This window comes from Cnephaeus nilssonii, assembly GCF_951640355.1.
Source record: "Cnephaeus nilssonii genome assembly, chromosome: 7".
Lineage (NCBI taxonomy): Eukaryota > Metazoa > Chordata > Mammalia > Chiroptera > Vespertilionidae > Cnephaeus > Cnephaeus nilssonii.
The window spans coordinates 13,510,711-13,526,614 of record NC_137078.1 but is presented as its reverse complement, the minus strand read 5'-3'; the positions used below and the strand labels follow the sequence as shown (position 1 = coordinate 13,526,614).

General features: G+C 45.1%; 1 protein-coding gene across 1 annotated transcript; it reads left to right on the top strand.

Moving 5' to 3' along the window:
- Positions 1-2,902: 2,902 nt before the first annotated feature.
- RPP40 (ribonuclease P/MRP subunit p40) lies at positions 2,903-15,789 on the top strand (the record flags this gene model as incomplete). The annotated part of the gene is made up of 8 exons (XM_079777475.1): positions 2,903-3,072; positions 5,430-5,574; positions 6,835-6,903; positions 8,620-8,715; positions 10,044-10,169; positions 11,476-11,674; positions 11,787-11,921; positions 15,591-15,789. Exons 1-8 carry the CDS (start codon positions 2,950-2,952, stop codon positions 15,787-15,789), a joined length of 1,092 nt encoding a protein of 363 aa, XP_079633601.1. The 5' UTR covers positions 2,903-2,949.
- Between the last annotated feature and the right edge of the window lie 115 nt (positions 15,790-15,904).

Sequence of the window (15,904 nt, the reverse complement as noted above, 5' to 3'; positions counted from 1 at the left end):
GTTTTCTCAGAGTCAGTCTGACATTTTGGGCACAAGTTTGTGACATTAACCGCCAGGAGACTTTCTAGCTTCGTCTTAGTTTTAAATTTTTTATACTGTGGACGAAAAGGGCCACATGCTAGCCTGACTAGCTCAGGGAAGGTCTGCGTGGCCGCCTTACAAACTCAAAGACCTAAAGTGAACCACAAAGGATGGTGTGAAATTAAAACCTTTTAACTAAAAGCAATTTATGGTGGATAGTCATGTCCTAGGCCAGCATCTTCCCTGACAAAGGTCAATCTTTAATAAAGCTGAGCCTGTCTTTTTGCATCTATAAGAATATATCTTTACAATGTCAAAGTAATTTTCCTTTTTCCAGAGCCCTCAAAGCACAGGCACTGGTCTGTGGAGACCAGAAATCCCCTCATTGTCATTGAGTTAAATAGAGGCCCGGCATACAAAATTGTGCGTGGGTACGGTCCCTAGGCCTAGCCTGTGATCAGGGCCATCTTCCCCAGCTGCCGGCAGCCGGCCCTGCCCCCCGCCACCACCCACCCTGGTTCCCCATTCCCCATCCAGAGATGGGAGCCTGACGGTGGGGGGAGGGACCGAGAGGTCGGCCATTCCCTCCCACTCACCAGCCCCACCCCCGCCGCCTGTCGCCCTCTGTGTGTGGGGCGACTGGTGGGGTGGGGGTCTTGGCCTGGCGCTGCCCGCATCCCTCACCACCCACCCTGGGTCCCTGTTCGCCATCAGCGATCAGAGCCTGCTGGCCAGGGAAAGGGACCAAGAGGTGGTCAGTGCACCTCATAGTGACTGGTCGAGTGGTCGTTCTGCCATTATGGTCGCTGGGCTTTTATTACTAGTATATAGGACTAATGGCTTGGTGCATGACATTCATGCATGGGGGAGGGTGTCCCTCAGCCCGGCCTGCACCCACTCCAATCTGGAACCCCTCAGGGGATGGCCAACTGCCGGTTTAGGCCTGATCACTGTGGGATCAGGCCTAAACCAGCAATCAGACATCCCTCTCGCAATCTGGGACCACTGGCTCCTAACCACTCACCTGCCTGCCTGCCTGATCACCCCTAACCACACTGCCTGCCAGCCTGCTCGCCCCCAACTGCCCCCCCCACCAGCCTGCTTGCCCCCAACTGCCCCTCCCACCAGCCTTCTCGCCCCAAATTGCCAACCCCGCCGGCCTACTCACTCCCAACTGCCCCCCCTGCCGGCCTGATTGCCCCCAACTGCCCTGCCGCCAGCTTGATTGTCCCCAACTGCCCCCCCTGCCGGCCTGCTCACCCCCAACTGCCTCCCCGCCAGCCTGATCACCCCCAACTGCCCCCCCCCCTGCCAGCCTGATTTCCCCCAACTGCCCCCCCCTACTGGCCTGCTCGCCCCCAACTGCCCCCCCCTGCCAGCCTGATTTCCCCCAACTGCCCCCCCTACTGGCCTGCTCGCCCCCAACTGCCCCCCCCTGCCAGCCTGATCACCCCCGACTGCCCCCCCCTACTGGCCTGCTCGCCCCCAACTGCCCCCCCCTGCCAGCCTGATTTCCCCCAACTGCCCCCCCTACTGGCCTGCTCGCCCCCAACTGCCCCCCCCTGCCAGCCTGATCACCCCCGACTGCCCTCTCCTCCTGGCCTGATCGTCCCTAACCGCCACTGCCTCGGCTCTGCCACCATGGCTTTGTCTGGAAGGACATCCGGAAGGTCTCCCAGTCTAATCAGCATATTACCCTTTTCTTAGTATAGAGGCCTGGTGCATGGGTGGGGGCTGGCTGGTCTGCCCTGAAGGGGGTCCCCATGGCCAGCCTGGGTGATGGGCTGAGGGCTGTTTGGGGGTGGTTTGCCAGCCGGCCAAGCCCCCAGCTTTGTCTGGAAGGTCTCCTGGTCTAATTAGCACATTACTCTTTTATTAGTATAGATTGTTGACTGTTAACTATCCTGCACTCACCTATGTAAAAAAGTATGTCTATCATTTTACTTTTTATCCAATCTCAGCGGTTCCCTGCTTAACTTTCTCCTGCCTCCCTAAGCTATCACCAATGGATTTCATGTAACCCATACATGTCTCCTCTTTTGATTGTAATGTATAAAATAAGGTACAAAACTGCCATTCTCTGGAACATTTATCTCAACCCATTGAGCTTTGGCTTCCTGGCAATTGTCAACAGTTTGGTTCAAATAAACTCACAAAAATTCTTCACAGGTTTGAATGTTTCTTACATTGACAATACTAACCTTGTAAATTACTTAACTTTGGTTCTTCCAAATTTTATAGTAAAATTAATGTTCCAGAAAGTTGTACCACGGGTATTCTGCTGTTTTGCATTCTCTCTGCACAGAATTGGGGCTGTGCGTAATGCAGTCTAAGAAGCGTGTACTTATGTAATAATTGGAGTTCATCAGAAAAATTTGAAAGAAAAATGAATTATCACTGTAACTTCCAACAGCAACAAATTATTAGGAGGTCCCAAAGGATATTTTATAGGATCTTAAAAGTGGTCCCAAAGGCGTCTTATTGTAGGGCTGAAAATAGAAATTGTGTATTTCCTTCCTAAAGAAACTTCCTTAATATTTTGGGAAGAACCCAGGGGGAGGGGTAGCGCTCAGAGGGAGGATGTATGGTGAGAGACAGCAGTTGGGAGAAATGGAGGGCGCAGGGAGAAAGGTGGCTTTGAAAAGGCAAGTTCCAGGTTCCCAGGTACCAGGAATTTCCCTTTTAGGCAGCGAATTTACAGTGTCAGGTGTCCGTTATTAAGCTTCTGCCTGGGTTCCAAAGAGGCCTAGATTGGTCCGCACCGCTAGTCCCAACCCTACCTGGGAGCCGACTCCACCTGCGAGGCGGACCTGGGAGAGGGGGCGGGGCGAGAAGGGGCGGGGCTAGAAGGGGCGGGGCGATGAGGGGGCGGGACGAGGAGGCGGGGCGGGCGCGCCAAGCTTCTGGAAGGCGTGCGTAAGGGAGAGCATGGCTACCCTTCGCAGACTGCGGCAGATACCCCGGCACTTGTTGGTCTGTGAGAAATCCAACTTCGGTGACGACAAGTCGCGCCACAAGCATCTTGTGGAGACGCACTATCACAATTACAGGGTGAGTCCGGCCGCCTGGGCCGCGGTGCCCGGGAGGCTTGCGAGATCCCGCGCTCTGGTGTGGTGGGTCCCCTCGCGGGGTGCGCTGGGAAGTGTAGTCTCCTAACCGCTCTGAGCCAGTGGTTTGCGGAGCTGTAAGACTACAATTTCCAGGATGCACCGGGCGTGAGGCGGTGTGCTCTTGCCCAGGATCCAACGCCATGGGCAGGTCCCTTCCGCGGCCCAGGTGCCTAGCATTCCGGGGAGGGACTCCCAGCCCGCGACTAGGGAGCTGGGAGGGCGTGACAGCTGCGAAGTGCAGCCGCAGGGAACTTACTTTTGCCCCCAATTGAAGCCCGACTCTCGCCTCCCCAGCACCTAATTCCTTCTCCCACCGAGCATCGTGCGGAGCCCAGCCCCAGAAACTACGTGCTTTCCTATACTGCGTACGGAAACTTTCTGCTCTGCCTGCTGCTGCCCTCTGCGTCCTCCAGGCAAACTGCTGTTTCTGCCGCCTTGGGGCATATTCGCTGCGGTGGCCCTGCTAGCCAGCGCCACTGAAGAGTTGTGTGGAGTTGGTAACTTTGGCTGTTGTTTCTTGAATGTCACCCTCGCCCTGGCCGCTGTGCTAAGTGGTTAGATTCCTGCTCAAGGGCCTGATCCCGCCCTGGCAACCAATCCATGTGTCTCTCACATTGTTGCTTCTCTCCCCCCCCCCCCCGCCCCCCTCTCTCTCTCCCTCCCTCCCTCCCTCCCTCCTTCCCTCCCTCCCTCCCTCCCTCCCATTCTCCCTCTCTCTCTCTCTCTCTCTCTCCATTCTATTCGCTCTAAAAATCAATGGAAAGAATATCCTCGAGTGCGTATTAGCCAAAACAAACACACAAAAAAGTCACCCTCATGGAGTGCGTTCTTCACAGCTGTGGAAAGTTGAGGGTAATCTTGGGTTTATTCGGGATTTGCTGAGTAGGGGAGAACAACCCAAATTCCCGGTCCAGTGCTCAGCAGGCCGTTTTGACCAACCTATTTAAGTGGCCAGGCCTCCAAAAGAATCAGCCTTCGACGGTAATGGTTTAGCCTTTAGCACTTTAAGTTGACCAACCTAGACTTCACTCAGGCTGGACGGCCCGTTTCTCACACACAAGTGGCCATCCTGATCCTGGGGAACAAACTGGCGTCCAGGCTTTGGGGGAGCGATTTTCAAGGTGTGGAGCACCTGGGCAACATGCAAAACCGCCAGGTTTAGCGTCTCTGCTTTGGATGGGGAGCTCACCACTGCCAGTAGTCAGGGGTGTGTACCTTAACTCACCAGGCCTGATCTGTAGAATTTTTCTGTCTATAAAATAGAATGGCCCGGGAACACTTCTGCTTCCCTGTGACCTCTTTATATATATATATATTTTAATTGATTTTTTACAGAGAGGAAGGAAGAGGGATAGAGAGTTAGAAACATCAATCAGCTGCCTCCTGCACGCCTCCTACTGGGGATGTGCCTGCAACCAAGGTACATGCCCTTGGCTGGAATTGAACCTGGGACCCTTGAATCCGCAGGCCGATGCTCTATCCACTGAGCCAAACCGGTTAGGGCCCCTGTGACCTCTTAATAATTGATTCTGAAGGGATGGATTCCTTATGCCCTAAGAGGCAGTTCCTTTGATTCAAGCCTGGTACTAGATCAACAGATCTAGGGATATTCAATTGTCCTATATTTCCCTAAAATTTTATTAGAGTAGTAAAAGGAACAGGACAAAATATATTGCTTATTTATAAAAGACACAATATTAACAAGACCTTGCTGCTAAAGCAAGGGTGGGGAACCTTTGTCTGCCAAGAGTCTTTGGATATTTATAACATTATTCGCAGGCCATACAAAATTATCAACTAAAACGTAGCCTGCTATACTTGGTCAAACCAAATGATTTCTCGGGCAGACGTTCCCCACCGCTGCATTAAAGTTTTTTTGCTCATTCTCTTTCCAGTATTGTATCTTTGAATACAGAAATGAAAATCTTGAATTGTCAGATTTTTCCCCCCTGAGATTGACAAGTTAATTTATAAGAGTTTTGGCCCAGCTGGCATGGCTCAGTGATTGAGCATTGACCTATGAACCAGAAGGTCACGGTTTGATTCCTGGTCAGGGCACATGCCCGGGTTGCGGGTTCGATCCCTGGTAGGGGGCATGCAGGAGGCAGCCTATCAATGATTCTCTCATCATTGATAGAAACCCAGGTTTCTATCTCTCTAACCTCTCCTTTCCACTCTGAAATCAATAAAAAAATATTTTTTTAAAAGTTTTGTAGAAATAACAGTCTTCATGATATAGAAACCTGGGTGTTGATCTACATGAAAATAAGACCTGTTTATATTTACACTTTCCAATAGGTTTCGTTTCTGATTCCTGAATGTGGGATACTATCAAAAGAACTGAAAAGCCTGGTCATGGAAACTGGGGCCTATTACTTTGTGAAGAATTTACCTCTTCATGAGTTAATTACACAAGAATTCATCAATACCTTTGTAAAGAAAGGTAAGAAAAACTGTAGTGACTATGAACATGGCAAGATGAGGAAGTACAGTTAGATCATCTCACAAGGGTTCGTGTTTTCAGTACGGCCTATGAAGATGGTCTGTGATCAAGTGCATGCATCACTCTCCCCAGCTCTCATCTTCTTCTTTCTCATGCTCTCGTTAGGTGGTGGTTTCTGAGGACACAAGTGTTGCATGGGGATGTTGTAACAAAAGGATATCCCTCGTCTTAAAACAAGGATTAATGAATAGGAAAGTCTTTTGATCCATGTTTTCAGATACAGTGCTGCTGGGTGTGTGGCTGCAAAGAACACTGCTCCCAGTAGTTCCCACAACAGCTGTCTCACAAGGTTGGCTTCCTGAGGCAACCACAGCAGCTGTTCACAGAGCCGGGTACTTGTTGTGGTTTGATGTCTTCTGTTTAGATTGTATGACTCACCCTCCTCTGCTCACCTCATTCCCATTCATATCTGCTGGGTTGATTGGTTTATTCCTGTTATTTTCTAGGATCCACTTGTTTGAAATTGTATTTCAGAAAGTCTTTAGGGATACCACCCTCACTCCAAAAGTTACTGCACCGAGAAGTAAGCCACTTACTTATCTGGTTGTAGGACTCGTGTGTGTCCTCTCCAGCGGAGCTGTGAAGGATCTTAGTTACCTGGAACTTGTTCATTCTGATGTTGCTGGGGCTGCTTATGAAGCTGGACGTCTTGTCTTTGCTTTCATCGACATTATTCCTTTAATCTGTTTTGAGCTTAATACTACTTTGTTAGTAGTGTGGACATAGCAATAGTAGGCACTGTTACACATCTTATCCAATTTAAATCCTTGCAATAACTCTATGAAATAGGCCTATGACCCCCATTTTACAGGTGAGGAAATTGAACTGGGAGAGATTGAGTTGCTTTCTTAACTTTATACGAGTTCCTGGCACATTTGCATCTCAGCCTGGAACCCTGTGTACACTTACCTAATAGTCCACTTTGTGCCCCTCTGCCAGCATCCCCAAAGACTCACACCCCACCTTCAGGCCATCTTCTGCTCCATAGCAGTCAGCTTGCACAAACCAGTCTTGGGCAGGGGATTAAACTAACTGAGCTTGGCCTTTCATGTCCTCCAGGTCAGGGATGACAGGTTTTAGGTGTATTGAGTGAGTTGGAACAGTAATCTCAAAGATTTATTATCATGTAAAAATAATCCGCTAACTTTTTGCTGCAGTGATTTTTTTTTCTTAATTTCTCCTCTGGGCTTTCTCTTACAGGTTCATGCTATGCACTATCACACAATACAAATATTGATGAAGACAATACTGTTGCCCTGCTGCCAAATGGTAACAACACTCATCTTTTCTTGGTTAATTAAAAAGGAAATGCATACTGTAAAAAAAAGTCAAATCATACAGATGTATTGAAAGTGAAAGTCCCCATTTCATCCCCCTTTTTCCAAACTCACTCGCCTTCTTAGAAGGAACTTGTTAACAGGTTGTTTTCATTCTTCTAGACATGTCCTATGAACTTATAAACACATGTAAAGGTGCTTCTTTTTAACATAAATTACATTATAGTATATTATTTCTCAGTTTGCATTTTTCCCAAGCTATATATCATAGACATCTTTCCATACCAGTGCATATAGTTCTAACGCACTATTTTTAATGTCTCGAAGGTATTCCATAAAAGAAGTATATAATGACTTGTTCATTCCTTCAATAGAAATTTAGATGAATTTTTAGTTTCACTATCCTCTAATAAAATGGTAATATGCAAATTAACAATCACTCCGCTACATAAGCCATGCCCACCAGCCAAGCCACACCCACCAGCCAGTCAGGGCGAGTATGCAAATTAACCCCCAATCCAAGATGGCTACAGCCACAGAGAGCAAGGTTTCCCAGGTAACAGAGCAAGCCAAGCTTTCCATAGCCGTTGCAGGCCTAAGCCTCCACTCAAGCTACAAAGTTTCAATTATAGAAGGTAAACAAATTGAAACAAATGGCGGCAGAATGGAGCTTGAGAGAGCAGGCCAGGGTTGCCGCCGGCAACAGGGGAAGCAAAGCTTTCCGCACACCCTGGCCGGGCCCACCCGCTTAAGGCTACAAAGTTTCAATTGCAGAAGGTGAATTAACTGCCACAGAAAATGGCTGCCGCCCCGGAGGGAGCAGCAGGCTTGGCTCCGCTCCAGGCTACAAAGTTTCAATTGTAGAAGGAAAATAAATTCCAGATACCAGGGCCTCTGCTTGGGTCGCCAGGGGGCATGGCCGGTCTGCAAACCACCACAGGCCCCTCTCTCAGGCTGCCCCACGCCCCAAGGGAACCCCACCCTGATCCAGGACACCCTTCAGGGCAAACCAGCTGGCCCCCACCCGTGCACCAGGCCTCTATCCTATCTAATAAAAGAATACTATGCAGATTGATCATCACTGCAACACACAATATAGCTGCCCCCATGTGGTAAAAGATCCTGCCCTCATGTGGACACAAGATGGCCAGCAGGAGAGGGCAATTAGGAGGCACCCGGCCTGCAAGGGAGGGCAGTTGGAGGTGATCAACCCTGCAGGGGAGGGCAGTTAGGGGTGACCAGGCCAGCAGAGGAGAGAAGCTGGGGGCAAACAGGCTGGCAGGGGAGCAGTTAAGCATCAACCAGGCTGGCAGCGGAGTGGTTAGGGGGTGATCAGGCTGGCAGGCAGAAGCGGTTAGGCGCAATCAGGAAGGCAGGCAGGCAAGCAGTTGGGAGCCAGCAGTCCTGGATTGTGAGAGGGATGTCCCAGATTGGAGAGGGTACAGGCTGGGCTGAGGGACAACCCCCCCCCCCCGCCCCCGTGCACGAATTTCGTGTACTGGGCTTCTAGTTATAAATAATATCCTTGTATATGTAACATTTAAACAGTATCCTTGCATTATAAATAAGATGTCTGTATGTATAAATAATATCCTTGTATTATAAATAAAATCCTTATATGCAATTTATTGCACTGATATCACCTTGCTTTCTTTTAGTCGTAAGTCATGTTTTGACATCGCTTTTATGGGAATTATTTGATTTATAGGGAAATTAATTTTATCACTGGATAAAGACACTTATGAAGAAACTGGACTTCAAGGTCGTCCATCTCATTATTCTGGTAGAAAAATAATGAAATTTAGTAAGTATTATGCTTGCTCCATCAGTTTCTAGCAAGGTAGTAATCTTTTCGTGGCAATTTAAATTTAAATGTTTGAATCACCTCTATTCTCTTTGTTCAGAAAAAGTATGGGTTTTTCTTGTCTTTAAAGCTTCTGACTCAAAAGGCTCTCAGTTGGATGACAGGGAGGATAAGATAATGCTACTCCTCTTCAGCTGTAGGCTGCAACTTATAAAGATCATAGAATTAGAATGGTCCTTTAAGTATTTATGTTTTGGCTCAAAAATTTAAAATAAACTCAAGGTAAGAGTCAACGACTTGTTCTTTTTTTAAAATATATTTTACTGATTTTTTTTACAGAGAGGAAGGAGGAGGGATAGAGAGTTAGAAACATCGATGAGAGAGAAACATCAATCAGCTGCCTCCTGCACATCCCACAACCAAGGTACATGCCCTTGACCGGAATCGAACCTGGGACCCTTGAGTCCGCAGGCCGACGCTCTATCCACTGAGCCAAACCGGTTAGGGCTACAACTTGTTTTTAATAAAGAACTTCCTTTGAGCCCTGGCCCGTGTGGCTCAGTTGGTTGAGGTCACTGGTTCAGTTCCTAGTCAGGTCACAGACGGGATCCCCAGTAGGGGCATGCAGGAGGCAGCTGGTCAATGTTTCTCTCATTCATCGATATTTCCTTCTCTTCCTCTTCCTCTCTCTCTAAAATCAATAAAAACATATTTCAAAAGTACAAAAGAAGCATTTCCTTTGATTTGCCCAGGTCTTTGTGGTTACTGGTAGAAATGTACTTACGAGTGAAGAGTTGTCATTCTGCTGGCAGTGTCCAGCTTGAGCCTTTAGTAGCAAAAGTTGCCACACCCATAAGTAGATTAGAGTTGACTCTGCCCTTGGCTTTCACTTAGGAAAAGTATGAATTAAAAACATCTGTTGCCCAGCTGTTTGGCTCAGTGGTTCAGTGTCAACCTATGAACCAGGAGGTCACAGTTTGATTCCTGGTCAGGCCACATGCCCCCGTTGTGGGCTTGATCCCCAGTGGTGGGGGGGAAGAGGGGGGTGGCTGTGCAGCAGGCAGCCAATCGATGATTCTCTCTCCCTCTCCTTTCTCTCTCTGAAATCAATAAAAACATTTTTTAAAATCTGTTATTAGCTCTTAATGCTAGAAATGCCCATTAAAGGCAGAGTTTTGGCTTGGTAAAACAAAGAACAGGCAAGAAGAACATAACTTTTATTACCCATATAGTTTCCTAAAACTCTGGATTTTTGATATAATACTTTTTCCACAGTGTAAGCTATTTACATATGAATGAAATATTTCTTTCTCTTTCCGTTTTTTAAGTCATTTCCATTGATTTGATGGACTTATCCTTTAACCTGGATTCTAAGAAGTATGAAAGAATATCTTGGTCCTTCAAAGAAAAGAAGCCACTGAAATTTGATTTTCTTTTGGCTTGGCATCATACAGGTATGAAGAATCAACTGTGAAATAATACAGTGATTTTGAAATCTAATTGTAATGAAAGGGGAGTAATGAAGAATGGCGATTCATCACTGTGGTCAGGGATATTATGTACACGTACGTGTGAACATTATTAAGGAAGCTGCCGTGGCCCCTCTCACATCCGCAGAAATCTGTAGTTCAGGATAACCTAAGCATGGAGCCAGCTGCCTCCATCTCCTTGCTTAGATGTAGACCCAGAGATTTGTTTGTTTTATTTATTTTTGTTTGTTTGTTTGTTTGTTTTTATTTTTAGACCCAGAGATCTTGAGAGTGACTGCTGAGCAGCTAACCTTTATCTGTTTCTCTCCTTCCTTTCTCCAGCTTATCTCAAACAGCTTAATGTTTTAGATGTAATGTTTTAAAATAATACCACTATAGTTATATACACAAACTGCCCATTCATCATTGCACAGTAATAGGCATGCATTTAGAGGTTGGATTAAATTTGTTGCAGTTTTTAATTGATTAGAACAATAAATTTAATTCAAAATTTGATGGTCACCAAAATGTTAATCTACTTACAATTGCTGTGCCTTCCTCCTTTTAGAAGTGTGTTTTTGGCACATCATATGAATATAATGAATCAGAGCATCACAATTCTGATGGTGTAGTGCTCTCTTTTGGAGAATAGGGAAGCACAGAGGTCCATTTTGGAAATATGTCCGTCTCTCTGCCCCTCGTGGGAAGTGTCTGGCTGCTGGGTGTTTGTCTTGCATGAATCCTGGGTCTGTAATACTTCACTGCTCCTCCTCCTACTTATGGTAGAGATACAAGAGGCAGAGAGATGGACTGACATTTCAGTCACACGAGGTCTTCATTGAGGACCATCTATGCATTGGGTTCTGGATGGCTCTGTGTCCAACCTTGAATGCGTTTCTATCATCATTCAGTTCCTCTTTCTTTTATAGAGATTGTGCAAATATGTTTCTTTTTCTGTAGAATTCATTAATTTTATTTGTACAAAAGTTATGCTTTTGGTCTTATTTAAGTTGAAATTTTCTTATAGCAAATGATGAAACTAGTATGGGTTGAATCTGAAAGTATATGCTTTTCTGGGAAAAGTGTAAAAGAAGATGAATGTTTATAGAACTTTGGCACATGGAGCTAAAAGCAACTTAAATTATTTCAATCTGAATAAAGCTTTGCACAACTTCCTTCCATTTTATTTAAACCTACCTGTTTCCCATAACTCTCAGGTGGGAGGAGTAGTTTTAGGGATTCGTGGAGCCTGTTTACAATATTCAAAAGGCCTTATATGGTTTGTTTTAAGGTGTGGAAGAATCAGCGATGATGTCATACTTTTCCAATTATGGAATTCAGGAGCATCAGCCAAAAGTAGCAGTGAGCACGATGACAGATCTGCAGTGCCCAGTGCTGCAGAGCAGCGAGCTCCGCGGAAAGCCAGGGGCGGCCTGCAGCCCTGGCGAGCTCCTCGATTGGCTGGGCGCCGTCTTCAGTAATGCCCAACTGTGCGTAAGAGGGCTCCTGCGCCTCTAAGGGCTCTGGCTTCAACAGGGTCTTAATATTTTGAAAGTGATCATACGTTGGACATAAATGTGTTTTCTCTCTTTTTTGTGACAGAAATAATGAGCCTAATAATTTCATATCAACCTATTGCTGTCCTCAGCCAAGCACAGTGATGGCAAAAGCTTGTTTGTGTACAATCACCGGTTTCATACTTCCAGAGAAGATATGTCTCCTGTTGGAACAGCTGTGGTATGAACACTTCTTGCCTTTTTCATCTTACTTGTCTGTGCCAACGTGACATTTTAAGAGCAGTGCTACTGTTCCAAATTTCATCGTCCTGTCATACACATTTCCCTTTTTGTCCTTGTTTGGGCTCACAGTGCAGTAATGTTATCATCTTTATTTTTTTAATTTTATTTATTTATTTATTTAATACATCTTTATTGTTCAGATTATTACAATTGTTCCTCTTTTTTCCCCCCATAGCTCCCCTCCACTCGGTTCCCACCCCACCCTCTGCCCTATGCCCCCCCACCACTGTCCTCATCCATAGGTGTACGATTTTTGTCCAGTCTCTTCCCGCACCCCCCACGCCCCTTTCCCCCCGAGAATTGTCAGTCCACTCCCTTTCTATGTCCCTGATTCTATTATATTCACCAGTTTATTCTGTTCATCAGATTTTTTATTCACTTGATTTTTAGATTCACTTGTTGATAGATATGTATTTGTTGTTCATAATTTTTATCTTTACCTTTTTCTTCTTCTTCCTCTTCTTAAAGAATACCTTTCAGCATTTCATATAATACTGGTTTGGCAGTGATGAACTCTTTTAGCTTTTTCTTATCTGTGAAGCTCTTTATCTGACCTTCAATTTTGAATGATAGCTTTGCTGGGTAGAGTAATCTTGGTTGTAGGTTCTTGCATCATCACTTTGAATATTTCTTGCCACTCCCGTCTGGCCTGCATAGTTTCTGTTGAGAAATCAGCTGACACTCGTATGGGTGCTCCCTTGTAGGTAACTAACTGTTTTTCTCTTGCTGCTTTTAATATTCTCTCTTTGTCTTTTGCTCTTGGCATTTTAATTATGATGTGTCTTGGTGTGGTCCTCTTTGGATTCCTTTTGTTTGGGGTTCTCTGTGCTTCCTGGATTTGTAAGTCTATTTCTTTCACCAGGTGGGGAAAGTTTTCTGTCATTATTTCTTCAAATAGGTTTTCAATATCTTGCTCTCTCTCTTCTCTGGCACCCCCATGATTCGGATGTTGGTACGCTTGAAGTTGTCCCAGAGACTCCTTACACTATCTTCATATTTTTGGATTCTTTTTTCTTTTTGATTTTCCTGTTGGGTGTTTTTTGCTTCTTTGTATTTCAAATCTTTGACTTGATTCTTGCGATCCTCTAGTCTGCTGTCGGATCTCTGTATATTATTTTTTATTTCAGTCAGTGTATGTTTAATTTCTAGTTGGTCCTTTTTCTTTTTTAAAAATATATTTTATTGATTTTTTTACAGAGAGGAAGGGAGAGGGATAGAGAGTTTGAAACATCGATGAGAGAGAAACATCGATCAGCTGCCTCCTGCACAACCCATACTGGGGATGTGCCCGCAACTAAGGTACATGCCCTTGACCGGAATCGAACCTGGGACCTTTCAGTCCGCAGGCCGACGCTCTATCCACTGAGCTAAACCAGTCAGGGCTCTAGTTGGTCCTTTTTCATATCCTCGAGGGTCTCACTAAATTTATCGACCTTTTCTAGAAAATTCTTGAAAAACCTTATAACCATGGTTTTGAACTCTATATCCAGTCATTTGCTGTCCTCCATTTCTTTCATTTGTGACCTGTTTCTTTGTCTGCACATTTTGGCTGCTTCCCTGAGTTGATAGAGTGGCTTTGTGTGCTAGGTGTCCTATAGGGCCCAGTGGCTCAGCCTCCCCAGTTACCTGAGGTGGACACTCTTGGTGCACCCCTTTGTGGGCTGTGTGCACAGTCTTGTAGTTAAGGCTTGATTGTTGTTGGTATCACTGGGAGGAATTGACCTCCAGGTCAATTGGCTGTGAGGATCAGCTGTGTCTACGCTGGGAGAACTTCTGTGCTGGAGACACCCTTATGAGATAAGACTTGCAAAAGCCTCTGCGCACAGTTTGGATGGGGCCGAGTCTCAGGGCGGAGCAGACAGCATTGGCTTCTGCTGTCAGCCCTGCCCTAAGAGGCCCCTGGGTCTCAGTGTCCCGCAGTAATCGCTGCAAGCACCTCTGAGAGAAAGCCGCCCTCAAGTTCCACCTGCTGCCAGACAGTCTAGTTTCTCCCCGTATGAGTCTGGGTCCCCAGAGTCTCGCCCAGAACCGGAGTTCAGAGCAGTTGGGAGCTTTTGTCTCCCTCCCGCTTGAGAAAGCCCACTGCGTACTCAGTTGCCTGCCCTCTCCGCGTGCGCGTCTCAGTACCTCTGCCTCCTGCAGCTCCTCTGAGTCTCAGTGTGCTTTTCTCTTTCCTTCTAGTTGTAGAATTTTCACTCAGCCAGCCTTCCTGTTGTTCTCGATGATGTCCGTTTTGTCTTTTAGTTGTAGTTTTGAAATTGTTGTGCGAGGCAGCAGTTTAGGTGTTTACCTATGCCGCCATCTTGGTTTTTCAATGTTATCATCTTTAATGACGTATTTATTCTTGGTGATGGGAAATTCTATTGCCACATACTTGTCCGTATGGAAAGACAAATAACAGAGCAGGATACTTCTTGAAGACAAGCTGCTCATTTTTCTAGTTCTGCTGCCCTGGATCACTTTGGTGCAGTTGAAGTTTTAATGTCATTAAGAAAATACTAATACTCTCTGAAAGACATAATCTGCTTTAAATATTGGAGTTCTGCAAAATGTCTAATTTTTAAAGGGGGTGCAAAAAAGGAGTTGACTATCTCTGAATCCAAGTCATGTCTAAGATCAGTTCCAGCCCTAACATCCTATGAGTCACTGGGCATCAGTAGTATGCCAAGGACTGTATAAAGTAGTAGTAGTTTTTTCATTTGGGGAGGTATTATATAAATAAGTGCTACATTGTATCTATTGTCAGGAAACTCAACTCCCATATTGAAAAGTCTATAAAGTAAGCATAATGTGTCAGTCTTCACTTTGAAAATGTCTAAGGTTGAGGTCTTGATGATTTTCCTTTTTAAACCCAGCATTCTTTTTCACATGTATTAGTTTAGTACAGTAGGTCCTCGGGTTATGTCAGAGATCCGTTCCTACGGCACGACATAACTCGATTTCCGCTGTAAGTTGGAACCCACCTACATAAGCACCTGTGTCACTCACATGGAGCACATACACAGCAGTAATGAAGTGAAACAGTAAAAAAAATTTAAAAGAAAGATAACAATTCCTGACCTTCACTTGTGGTAAATAAATAATAAAAAACATAAAGCACATATGTACATATGTCAAAATGACGGAACTTTTTTTTTTTTATAAATAAATGGGAGATGGTGACGTAACCACGAAATGACTTACTTCGAGTCCGACGTAACCCAAGGACTGTCTGTACTTAGATTTTCTTCAATAGGAAGGCTTAAATTTTAGGATCCGGTAAATTATTTTGCAGGATTTCAGGTAACAGACTGAAAGCAGCACTATTATAGGGAGGGAAACTATTCTTATACACTTTGGGTTTTTTTTGTCCTTTGAATCTTACGTGATCTCCCACAATGGAGGTAGGAAAAGCTGAAGTTTGTTTTGTGCATTGTATATTGTATAACCTTTATTGAGTTCACAGTATAGCATCAAGAATTTAATTTGCATCTCCTGATTTTTATAAATAAAAATTAAGGTCTAAGCTTCATTGGAACATCAGAAGTATCACTTACTCTGAATAAGAAAAAAAAAGTGAACATTCCTAATTCTTCCTGTTTGTTAAGAATTAATCTTTCTTTTTCAGTCACTACTTTGACGAACCCAAGTTAGCTCCGTGGGTTACGTTGTCGGTTCAAGGCTTCGCAGACAGCCCTGTTTCATGGAGAGAAAATGAACATGGTTTTCAAAAAGGAGGAGAACATTTATACAACTTTGTGATTTTTAATAATCAGGACTATTGGCTTCAGATGGCTGTTGGGGCAAATGATGACTGTCCACCATAAAAATACAAAATTGATAATCATGTTTGTCTATGTTTATTTTTTTCAGATTTCTTACTGGTAAAATGACTGTGTATTCACTCAAGGATATATGATGATGACATATCTTAGACTAGAG